At 50.0% G+C, this 13,074-nt stretch overlaps 1 protein-coding gene across 1 annotated transcript in view; it reads right to left on the reverse strand.

The window, feature by feature from the left end:
- Nucleotides 1-13,074, reverse strand: part of GRTP1 (growth hormone regulated TBC protein 1) — a 46,681-nt gene that overhangs the window by 32,590 nt on the left and 1,017 nt on the right. Inside the window, 4 exon segments of the mRNA XM_011933954.1 lie at nt 521-645; nt 4,045-4,203; nt 12,929-12,977; nt 12,979-13,070. Coding sequence (XP_011789344.1) covers nt 521-645; nt 4,045-4,203; nt 12,929-12,977; nt 12,979-13,070 — 425 coding nt within the window.

Genomic DNA, 13,074 nt, shown 5'->3' on the forward strand with positions numbered 1-13,074 from the left:
ACCCCACAGCACACATGCCCCATAGTTCATATATCCCATAGCACACACGCCCCATGGCATACCACATGCACTCCACAGCACATATATCCCACAGCACACGTGCCCCACAGCACACGCGCCCCACAGTACACATTTCCCACAGCACACACATGCCCCACAACACGCACCCCACAGCACACGCACCCCACAACACAGCACACATGCGCCCAACACATGCCCCACAGCACACGCCCCACAGCACACATTTCCCACAGCACACACGCACCCCACAGCACTCGCCCTCTGTGTCTCGTGCTCACTGATTCTCCTCCCACTGCCTGAGGCCGAAACGAGGTTGTCAGCTGCTGCTCCCTGTCCTCCCTGCTGGCAAATGGTGTCCGAGCCTCAGTGGGGCATCAGGATGTGGAATTCATGAACATCGTTGACAGAGACATGAAGCCGTCACCGCCGAGCCTGCAGCTGTGGGCAGACCCGTCCTCACAGCCACCTCATGCTTGCCTCAAAGGGTCCCAAGGCTCACCTGGCAGTAGCCCACTCCCTGGTTATGGTGCCCATATGCCAGCAGCACATTGTACAGGGTCTTCTGCAAGCAGGGGTCCGTGGTCTTCCGAAACTTCACGTTGTCGGGGAAGGTCCGGTTCAGGTCTGCGGGAAATCCAGAAGGAATCACCCACGGGTGTCTGCTCCACAAGCCTCCCACCCCTCCAGCTGCCCCGAGGGTGGCCGCCTGGCTTCCACCTGGGACTTATAGACTGGTTTTCACCCTGGCCGCACGGCAGACTCAACACAGCCAGAGCGACAGGCTCACTGGGCCAGGAAGGAGGGGGTGATCCTGGACTCGGGGTGGAGGGGGGCCCCAACCGTCCTTCCCGCAGAGTCAGGGACGGCAGAGCAACCCAGAGCTCGCGGCCAGGCCATGGCGCTCCTTCCTTGATGCCCGTCTCCTCCCAGCCCCCAGCACAGGCCTCCTGCACCTCGCACTTTGCGCATAGTGGAGGCAACTCTGCCTCGAGGACCCCGGGTGACAGGTGGAGAGAAATGCCCACAAAACTTTGGGACACTTTCCTATTTCCGAAGATCCAAAACAGAAGGAGACAGAATAAACTGAGACTCCTCAGAGATAAAGGACACGGCTGAGAACTGAATAAACCTCGCGTTGTCAGCTTGTGTGTGCAGGAGGCATCCCTGCCGGCCTCTTCCTTCCTCGGCACCAGCCCCGCCACTGTCCGGCCCAGGCATCTCTTGGCAGGACAGTGGCCCTGGACAAGCTGTTTAGTGTCCGGGGATCCGGATAACACATGGGTCGAGACTAACCAAGCCTCACGCTGACCCAGTGCCAGGCCTCACTGAAGCTGACCTCCACGTTAACCCCGGACTTAAGCCGAGCAGGAAGGATAATGCCGGCTTGACAGCTCCACTGGTTTCTGCTCCCACTGGCCCTACCTCCGTTAGAGGTGTTCACCAGGCACCCCACGCGGTCACCAGCGGACGGCCGGTTCCCAGACTGACTCACAGCAGCCCCCGCCGGCCGTGATGCTGAGATGTGCACACACACCCCACCCTGGAGAAACCCAACCGCCTATGGTCTCTCCACAACGGCTGCAAAACACTGTGAGTCTGTTTCCGACCTCTGGCCCCGGGCCTTGCCTTTGCTTACAAAAAACTAGATTTGGGCGAACATTAGTTCAGTGCCTCAGAGCACATTATTTCTCATTGTGTGTTTTCTTACAAAAGAGCATTTTTTTTTTAATGGAATTCTAAACATTCTAAAAACTGGAATCAGTCAAGGGGAAGTTAGTATTTTTGCTATTTCAGACTAGAGTGACCAGCTGTGTTCATTTCTATGTAATATTTTTATTGAGTTTTTCCATATATATATATTTTTTGACATAGGGTCTCACTCTGTCACCCAGGCTGGAGTGCAGTGGTGCAATCACGGCTCACTGCATCCTCGACCTCCAGGGCTCAAGTGATCCTCCCACCTCAGCCTCCTGAGTAGCTGAGACTACAGGCACACACCACCATGCCTGGGCTAATTTACGTATTGTTTTGTAGAAACGGAGTTTTGCCATGTTGGCCAGGCTGGTCTTGAACTCCTGAGCTCAAATAATCTGCCTGTCTCAGCTTCCCGAAGTGCTGGGATTACAGGCAGGAGCCACCATGCTAAGCGTCTTGATATGTTTTGATAGCATCCTGTGGGAAAGGAGATGGCTCCATCTCCACCGTGGAGATGGAAGAGCATGGGAGCTTTCTGTCTGCACTGCGTGGCCTGGCATTGGCTCTGTGGGGCTGGACCATCCACTGCATGGTTCCCGAAAGATAACTGACCAGGTGCCTCCAATGACTAAGCACAGAACGGCCATGGATCCAGCAGCTCCACACTCTGGGTAGGGGCCCACAGCTGAAAGCAGGAATCCACATACCCAGGAATCCACATACCCAGGCTCACGGCCGTGCCACCCACAACAGCCATGCGGCAGGAGAGCCCAGGGGTCCACTGACAGGTGGATAAATGAACAAAATGTTGTCTGCCCATGCGTGGAATATTATTCACTCTTAAAGAAGGAGGAAATTCTCACACGAGATGCAGCACAGAGGATCCCTGAGGACTGAAGCGAGGCAAAGGACACCAGTCGCACACGACGCAGCCCACAGGACTCCTCTTATGTGATCCTGGAGTTGCCAAAGCACAGAGACAAGTGCACAGTGGGCTGCCAGGGGCTGGGCAAGGACACGGGGGTGGTGCTGGACAATGGGGACAGAGCTTCAGCTTGGGAAAATGAAATGGTAAATTTTATATTAGGCATATTTTACCATAATTGAAAAAAAGATTCAGCCAGGCAAGTGGCTCACTCCTGTAACTCCAGCACTTTGGGAGGTGAAGGAGGGAGAATCCTCAGAGCCCAGGCGTTCAAAACCAAAACCCCATCTCTGCAAAAAAATAAAAATTAAAAAAATGAGCCAGGTGTGGTGGTGCACACCTGCGGTCCTGATCACTTCCAGCTACGTGGGAGGCTGAGGCGGGAGGATCACTTGAGCCTGGTAGGTCAAGGCTGCAGTAAGCACCCACTGTGACTGCACTACTACACTCCAGTCTGGGTAATGGAGTGACACCTGTTTCAAAAAAAAAAATCATCCAAAAAACCACAAAACAGAGCCTTTAAACTCATTTTTCAGACAGCAGTGCTCTGTTTTACTATGCACCCCCTCCCCACTGCACTCAAGCTCTCCTCTTCCCAACCTGAATCAGCATTTCTGGCCGCCAGGCTGTGCATCTGCTTGGAGACCTTTGGCGGCAATCACTCTGCAGTCAGGATGCAGCCTCTCCCTGGCAGCCCCAGCCCCCAGCCTGGGGAGCCCCCTCCCCATTGGCTCAGCCCTGTGGACAGGAGACCCCCAGGAAGGGCAGCAGGATGCACCACGTCCTCACCCTCCCAAGTCTTTCTAACCTCACAGCACTTTAAAGCCACTGGGTTTTTTAAAATTAAGTATATTGTGTTTAAGTGTGTATTTCTCAAAAACTGTTAAAATCAGAAGGGCAGATATACTTTCTAAAAATCTAATTATTCAATTTAGGTTAACCAATTTTTCTTTTCCTTTTTTTTTTTGAGATGGAGTTTCACCCTTGTTGCCCAGGCTGGAGTGCAATGGTGCGACCCCAGCTCGCCACAACCTCCACCTCCCAGGTTCAAGCGCTTCTCCTGCCTCAGCTCCCGAGTAGCTGGGATTACAGACACGCACCACCATGCCCGGCTGTTTTTGAATTTTTAGTAGAGGGGGGCTTTCTCCACGTTGGCCAGGCTGGTCTCGAACTCCTAATCTCAGGTGGATCCGCCCTCCTCGGCCTCTCAAAGTGCTGGGATTACAGGCTTGAGCCACCGCGCCCAGCCAGGCTTCAGTTTTGATTCTTTCGTGGAGGAAGACGTAACTTTAAGTTAAAACCAGCAGACGCACCACTCACTCCCGGACACTGAGACTAGACACTGGGTGGAAACCAGTTCCTTCTGGCCCCGGGCCCTGTGCCAGAGCCGGATCCCGCCTCACCTGTCCTGATGGCGTCCTCCAGCCTGGGGTTTCTCTCTCCCTGGAGAAGCCGGTGATAGTAGCCGGGATTCTGGTCCATCCGAGCCTGGGCCCCACTCAGCGCCATCCAGACGCGGGCACGGTGCTCCAGCGGGACCCCTTTCCGGACATAGCGCTTCACTGAAGGCCGAGAGGACAGACAGCGTGTGAGCTGGACCAGAGGCCTGCAGGGCCCGCACGTTCCCGCCACACTTTCCGCTCTCACCACTTACCTTCTTAAATCGAATATTAAAGAGACCCAGAACTTCATCCATCTCCACCAAAACTGGTACATATACTTCTTCAAAAATTCTGCTCTCCTCCCCCTCTCAACAGCGCACAAATCAGACTGGCTACAGAACCACCCCCACCCCCACTTCGCCATCCTATGCAGGTGGTCAGGAAGCAGAGCAGATGGCCGCCCTGCAAAGCTCCCTAAGAGCTGTGCAGAGGAGCAGCAAAGGGGCAAAACAGTGAGAGGCCAAGCTGAGAACAAGGGCGTTGGTTGGGCTCAGCTGTGAGCACTTCAGGTGGGACGCCGCCGCTGGGAGACCACGGTTTTAGTGGCAGACGTCACTGTCCTCCTTGTGCAGTTATCTCTATACATTGAAAGCTACTCCATTTTGTGAGGATATTTTAATTGACAATAAAAATGTGAAAAAGTAATTAGCAATTTTCTAAAATTAGTATTTTCTAATAAACATATAGGGACAGAAGTCAAAAGCCATGAGCTATCTTCATTACTAATACTGGGTAATTTCTTAGGCAGATGGAAAAGATATGCATGACTAACATCCGAATTAATTATGTTAAGTCCAAAGCTGCCACACTGTGCTCTTAAGCTACAAAACAGTTAATTTTCAAAGCAAATATTTAAAGTTTTGCTGTTTTCCTTTGATACTACACTATACGTATTTTTTTTTTTTCGAGACGGAGTCTTGTTCTGTCGCCCAGGCTGGAGTGCAGTGGTACAATCTCAGCTCACTGCAACCTCTGCCTCCCGGGTTCAAGCAATTCTCCTGCCTCAGCCTCCCAAGTAGCTAGGATTACAGGCATGCACCACCATGCCCAGCTAATTTTTGTATTCTTAGTAGAGACAGGATTTCACCATGTTGGCCAGGATGGTCTCGAACTCTTGACCTTGTGATCCACCCACCTCGGCCTCCCAAAGTGCTGGGATTACAGGTGTGAGCCACCGTGCCCGGCCCTGCACATATATGAAAAGAAACCATTATTTTAAAAGAAACCATACTTCAGAAAAGAAGGCATATGCAATTTGCGAAATTCTATAAGCTGCCACAAAAAGAAAAAAATCTGAGGCACCAGTTGTAGTTAGCTGATAAAAACTTACAATAACTTCATAGGCTACAGTCAAGAAAAGCACTATAGGGTAAAATTTTATGAGCTCCAATTCCAAGGTGATCCACAGTGTATGATCCTCTGGACACAGGCAGATGATTGTGTGCTAGGTGATTACTGAGAAAATCAGGCTCTGGAAGGACAGGCCCTTGTCTGTCCACTGGGCCTCCCACTCTGGAATGGAACCCGGGAGGCAATAATAGCTCACTAAATACGTGACGAATGATACAAGGGCAAGGAGGGAAGACCCAGAGGAGAGAGAAAACAGACACTAACGCCATCCACTGAAAGCCAAAGAATCCCTCTTGAGGGCCGGGCGCGGTGGCTCACGCCTGGAATCCCAGCACTTTGGGAGGTCGAGGTGGGTGGATCACGAGGTCAAGAGATCGAGACCATCCTGGTCAACATGGTGAAACCCTGTCTCTACTAAAAATACCAAAGTTAGCTGGGCGTGGTGGCTCACGCCTGTAATCCCAGCACTTTGGGAAGCGGAGGCGGGTGGATCACAAGGTCAAGAGATCGAGACCACCCTGGCCAACATGGTGAAACCCCATCTCTACTAAAAATAAAAAAATTAGCTGGGCGTGCTGGCTTGTGTCTGTAGTCCCAGCTACTCAGGAGGCTGGGGCAGGAGAATCGCCTGAATGTGGCAGGCAGAGGTTGCAGTGAGCCAAGATCATGCCACTGCACTCCAGCCTGGTGACAGAGTGACATTCTGTCTCAAAAAAAAAAAAAAAAAAAAGAATCCCTCGTAAGAAACCCTCTTTTCTGGTTTAGAAACATATTTGGAGGATCAAGTTCAGGCAAGAACATCTCAGTACACTTGGTTTATGGTTTATTCGCACTGCTTACAGGAACAAGAAAAACATGTTTTGCTTTATTTTTAAAATTCTACCAAAGACACCAATAAATTCAGCCTGACTTTTCCTCCAAGTTAGTACAATTCGTACTAAAGTTTGCTGTAGGTCTCATGACTCTTAGAGGGCAGCTTCACCAGGAATGCTCTGAATGAGTTCTTGGTCATTCTGTGCTGAACAATAGCAGGAGAGGGTGAGTCCCAGCACAGGCAGAGACTGTTCTAACTGAGAGGGACAGAAGCAGAAAGGAGAGGCCGTGCAAAAACCAGTGGTACTTATACAAACTCATAATGAACTGGAAATCGTATATTTAAAACTGGGGCCTGGCGTGATGGTTCACGCCTGTAATCCCAGCACTTTGGGAGGCTGAGGCAGGTGGATCACCTGAGGTATGGAGTTCAAGACCAGCCTGGTCAACATGGCAAAACCCCATCTCTACTAAAAAAAAAAAAAAAAAAATTAGCCAGGCGTGGTGGCAGGCACCTGTATTCCCAGATATTTGGGACGCTGAGGCAGGAGAATCTCTTGAACCTGGGAGGCGGAGGTTGCAGTGAGCTGAGATTGTACCACTGCACTCCAGCCTGGGAGATACAGCAAGACTCTTTCTCAAAAAAATAAATATATAAAAATAAAAAAAATAAAATTGGCATCATTTACAATAGCAACAAAAAATAAAAAGAGAAATACTTAGGTAAAAATCTAACGAAATATTTGCAGGATCCAAATGCTGAATACTGCAAAAGAAATCAAACAAGACTGAAACAAACTAATAGATACACCATGTTCACGGATGGCAAGGCTCAATATTAAGATGTCAATTCTGGCCGGGCACAGTGGCTCACACCTGTAATCCCAGCACTTTAGGAGGCCGAAGCAGGCAGATCACAAGGTCAGGAGATTGAGACCATCGTGAAACATGAAACCTCGTCTCTACTAAAAATACAAAAAAATTAGCCAGGCGTGGTGGCGGGTTCCTGTAGTCCCAGCTACTCGGGAGGCTGAGGCAAGAGAATGGTGGGAACCTGGGAGGCGGAGCTTGCAGAGATCGCGCCACTGCACTCCAGCCCGGGCGACAGAGCAAGACGCCATCTCAAAAAAAAAAAAAAAAAAGTCAATTCTTCCAAAGTTGATCTACAGATTCCTATATACACCTCCTTATCACTGTTTCAGGAAAAAATACTTTGTAGACAATGACAAGCTGATTCTAAACTTTATATGCAAAGTGAAAAGAACCAAAACAATTTTGAAGACGAAGTTGGAGGAGACATATTACCTGATTTTATGCTTTACTATAAACCTGCAGTAAGACAGACAATGTGGTACTGGAGAAAAGTTAGACAAATGGAATAACGGGATATAAAAAGGAATCCAGAAACAGACCCACACAAACAGAACCACTTGCTTTTTGATAAAAGTGCAAAGGAAATTGAATGCAGACAGAACAGTCCATCTACAAAAGAATGACTAAAATAAACACCAACAATATGAAGAGCTGGCAAGACTGTGGAGCAATTAGAACACGCGCACATTTGTGGTGGGAATGCCGAGTTTTATTGCCACATTGGAAAAACGGTTTGTAATTTCTTACTGGTTAGTTAAACATGCACGTATCATATGACCCAGCGATCCCATACAAAGTGTTCAGTCAAGATAAATGAAAACTAGTTAGTTAAACATGCACTTATCATATGACCCAGCGATCCCATACAAAGTGTTCAGTCAAGATAAATGAAAACTAGTTCACACAAAAACCTGTAGGTGAATGTTTATAATGTTGGCTTTAGACATTCTAAATGTCTTCAGCCGATGAAGGGATTTTTAAAAATTGCAGTACATCCACAAAAGGAAGTACCTCAGCAATAAAATGGAATGAACTATTGTCACATACAAAGTCCTGGATGGATCTCCAATGCATTATAAGTAAAAGAAACCAGACTCAAAGGCTACATACAATCTGTATGATTCCACAGACGACACCGTGGAAATGGCTGAACTACGGGAACGGGGAGGAGGTCAGTGATGTGGGCAGTGGGCCGACTTCCAAGGACAGGATTGTTGAAGGTGACAGAATCTTGATTGTGGTGATGATTGCCTAGCCGTGTGTTTGTCCAGATTCACAGAACCATATACCGGTAAGAGTGAATTTTACTGTAAATTGCGAAAATTATTTGATAGGCCAGGTGCAGTGGCTCATGCCTATAATCCTAGAAGACTCCATCTGTACAAAAAAAAATCTTAAAAGTTAGCTGGACATGGTGGTGCACACCTGTAGTCCCAGCTACTCCGGAGGCTGAGGCGGGAGGATTGCTTGTCCAGGCTGCAGTGAGCTATGATCGTCCCACTGTCCTCCAGTTTGGGTGACAAAGCAAGACCCTGACTCAAATAATAACAATAATATCAAGTTTGTATTTAAGGGAAAGGTCGAAATGGTTAAATGCACCAGCCCTGGAGTCAGACACTCCGCTATGACTTGCAGGTTCCAGACCCTGAGTGTGCCTCGGTTTCCTCATCTGTAAGGTGAACAGAAGGCACTGAGCCTGCGCCCGAGGTCCCCGAGCAGCTCTGGCAGTTGGAGCAACACCCAGAAGCTTCACAGAACAAAGAATTCTGGGATTTTTTGATAAGTTTGTTATCTGGATTTACACTGTTTCTTTATAGAAGAATGAAAACCGTTTACTTGTCCTCACAGACTGACACTTTCCCAGGGGCAGGGCTGACCCATAGAGCGTCACTAATGTTTGCAGAAGTATAAAATATCAATTCAAAACAGTGGGGAAATTTTTAAAAAGAAGCTACATCCAGAGAACTGACATCCATCCGTCTACCCTGACAAAGTGAGGCAAAACCCCAGTTTTTCGGTATATCTTTGAAAATATGTTTTCTCCATTTAATTTTAACTTAGGTGGTGTTAATATTCTAAGCCACCAGGAAGGAGGCCTCAAAGAAGCCAACGGCCCTGAAGCTGCTTCCCTGCAGACCTCCCTTCTCGAGATGGAGAATGAAATAGGAATTCAATGGGACTAAGTTTGTTGAATTTAGTCTTTCTAGGGAGGAAGAGGAAGTTGTCTTCCTAAGGGCTCCTGGTGGATATTTGCTATGGAAAAAGGAAAATACAATATTTATTGTACCCACCAAGAGTGTGATCAGGCAGAATACATTATAACTATCCCTTAAGACATGTGGAATGCTGAGATTGGTAGATGATTGTGTTCCTGGAGACTTTAACAGGGGAAGTGCACATGAAAATCCTCCAAAAACAGAAGAACGAACTTCACCACCGTCAGCCCAGAATACCTGGCAGGAAGAAGTTGTACTCCCATTTTTGGAATAACTTGCCCACTCCTGTTTTATACCCGACCCTCTGCACTTGGGGCTCTGCCAGTACCCACAAGCACCCTGACAGTCACACCGGGACCCAGGCCAGGAGAGACACACGCGACCACAGACTCCACGAGCCTCCCACCGGAGTCACCAGCATCCCCACTCACTGCAGAACAGGCCCACAGCCCTGTGGCTCCCACCCCGCAGGCTGAGGCTCATAGGGGACCAAAGAGATGTATGTGCTCACAGACCCATTCATGCCAGTGGCGCTTGCTACCATAATTACACAGTCCAGTCAACATTACATAAATCAGCCCATCTTGGTGGCTCACGCCTGTCTTCCCCGCACTTTGGGAGGCTGAGATGGGTGGATCACTGGAGCTCAGGAGCTCAACAAGGCAAAACCCGTCTCCACTAAAAACACAACAATTAGAGGGGTGTGATGGCAGGTGCCTGTAATCCCCGTTACTCAGGAGGCTGAGGCAGGAGAATTGCTTGAACCTGGGTGTGGTGGCAGGTGCCTGTAATCCCAGTTACTCAGGAGGCTGAGGCAGGAGAATTGCTTGAACCTGGGAGGCAGAGGTTGCAGTGAGCTGAGATTGCGCTACTGCACTCCAGCCTGACTGACAGAGCTAGACTTTGTCTCAAAAAAAAAAAAAAAAAAATAAAGCAAAAAGAAGAAAGTTGTTACTTCAATAAAAACAAAGTGAAATTTTTAGAAAGAGTTTATAGAGACCAACGCTAAAAAAAAAAAAAAAGGCAAAAACAAACTGTTGAATTACGTGTAAAATAACTGCAAAGGATTGGGGAAAAGAATAAAAATCTGGAGGATTCTGCATCCGGATTGCTTTTTTCCTTTTCCCTGCTCTTGCCAGAACATCCTCCCAAATCCATATTGGAAAGTGGGGGCAACGCACTGAGTGGTTCCCTATAAAGGAAAATAGGGGACCCAAGTTAGCAGCCCCTAGTCAAAGAAAAGGAGAGCGATAGGACAGACCCAAACGACAAAGGCAAAGACAGAAGAATGAATGTGCAGTTGTGCTTTCTGTAAAAACAAAAAGTTTATGCACAACTGTACATCTTTCAGATGTTCTGCTGTAACCAACCTCCAGGTCACAGCCACAGGACTTCCCACGGACTTCCCCTGCTCTTAAAGCAAACTGCAGAACCAAGCATGCACTTCTGCTCCTGAGGGGGATGGAAGGACAGTCCCCTTCGGTCATCTCTACAGGAGATGGGGGCCAGGGGTGGGACAGAAACTCCCTGTTGCACTTTGTAGCCCTTAGTATGATTAAAGTGTTTACCATGTACATAAATTATGCTTTTTAAGTTCACATGTCTTATATACTTTTATCTTACTTTTTAAAATTAAAAGACCAGTTTAACTTTTAAGAATAAATCAGGCGCAGTGGCTCATGCCTGTAATCCCAGCACTTTGGGAGGATCACTTGAGGTCAGGAGTTTGAGACCAGCCTGGCCAACATGGTGAAACCCGTCTCTACCAAAAATACAAAAATTAGCCTGGTGTGATGGTAGGTGCCTGTGATCCCAGCTACTTGGGAGGCTGAGGCAGGAAAACCGCTTGAATCCAGGAGGCACAGGTTGGTTGCAGTGAGCTGAAATCACGCCACTGCACTCTAGCCTGGGCGACAGAGTGAGACTCTGTCTCAAAATTTAAAAAAATAAAAAACAAATTAGCCAAGCATAGTGGTGCACACCTATAATCCCAGGTACTCAGGAGGCTGAGGCAGGAGAATCGCTTGAACCCAGGAGGTGGAGGTTGTAGCAAGGCCAGATCGCACCACTGCACTCCAGCCTGGGCGACAGAGTAAGACTCTGTCTCAAAAATAAATAAATCAAAAAGAATAAATCAAAAGGAAAAATAAAGACACCCATTCCACTGGAAACATGTGAACATGCAGGGGCCACAGGGATGGGACATGATGCATTTGTGGGAAGCATATAGGATATTAGCTTCCATCTCCATAAAAAACTTAAAAATTAGCTTGGAGTGGTAGCGGCGCCAGTGGTCTCAGCTACATGGAAGGCTGAGGGGGAAGGATGGCTGGAGCCCAGGAGGTCAAGGTTACAGTGAGTGGTGATTGTGCCACTGCACTCAGAGGGATACCCTGTCTCAAATAAATAAATAAAAGCAAAAATTGATCTTATCATCCCTTGCCTGGAAAGCTTTTAACAATTGGCTTCTCTGTGCCTGGCCGTGGTCACCACACACCTCCGACTCTCCGCCCAGGTGCAAGACCCCTGGCTTCATTTCTCTCCCTCCCCACCAGGTCCTACGGCCTGGAGCACACAGCTCGACCCTTGAAGCTCTGCTGCCATTCACATCCCCCTTCTCAGGAAGCCCCCAGGACTCCCCTTTGACCCCACTTATCTGAGTTCCTAGCTCCAGGGCACACTCCCACCAAGCCCTCACCCCAGGCAGACACTTCATTCATTCACTGAACACACAGGGAAGTCGCCCGGCTCTGCCGCAGGTTCTGAGGACTGAGCAGTGAATGAAAAATCCGCGGCAGGGAGGAAGGGTTTTTGACTCCAGCAGAGGCTGTGCTGGGAAAGGCAGAGGTGAGGGGGTGCCCTCCGCACAGGGAAGCCTGGGGAGCTCCTGAGGAGGGGACCCTGCAGCTAACCCCGAGGCGGGTGGGCGGGCGGCCAGGCCAGTGCTCACCGCAGCAGGAGGAGGCCTGGGGTCGCCGGGGGAGCAGCAGGTGGAGCAGGACCCTGTGGGTCCCGTCACAAGGATGGAGTCTGGCTCTGTCGCCCAGGCTGGAGTGCAATGGCGCAGTCTCCGCTCACTGCACCCTCCGCCTCCCGGGTTCAAGCGCTTCCCCTGCCTCAGCCTCCGGAGTAGCTGGGATTACAGGCGTGCGCCACCACGCGCGGCTAATTTTGTAATTTTAGTAGAGGCGGGGTTTCACCATGTTGGTCAGGCCCGACTCAAACTCCTGACCTCAGGTGATCCGCCCACCTCGGCTTCCTAAAGTGCTGGGATTACAGGCGTGAGCCACCGCACCCGGCATGGATCGAGTTTTGATCCATCCCGATCTGGCTCCCTTCTGGGAGGGACGGGCCTCCTTCGCGTCCGACCAGCCGGCCCATCTCAAAGCCGGAAAACAGGTCCCTGCGGCTGCCCTAGCTCCGAGCCGCAGCCTCGTCCCGACCTGCCCGGGAAGGTTCCTCCCTCCCTCCGCTCCCGGAGGCCGGACTTTGCCCCGCCCGTCCCAGCCCGACCCACCTGACCCCTGGGGACCCACCTGCGCCCCCGGGACCCACCTGCGCCCCCCGGACCCACCTGCGCCCCCGGGACCCACCTGTCCGGCTCCTGGGGACGCTCCCGCCCTGCAGCAGCCGGGACCACTTGAAGCAGCCGGGACCACTTGATCGCCCTCCGGGTGAGCGTGACCAGGTAGCTGGAGAAAAACTTCTCGTAGGCGGCGTCGTCGAAGTCCTCAGGCCG

This window comes from Colobus angolensis, unplaced genomic scaffold, assembly GCF_000951035.1.
Source record: "Colobus angolensis palliatus isolate OR3802 unplaced genomic scaffold, Cang.pa_1.0 Scaffold13, whole genome shotgun sequence".
Taxonomy (NCBI): Eukaryota; Metazoa; Chordata; class Mammalia; order Primates; family Cercopithecidae; genus Colobus; species Colobus angolensis.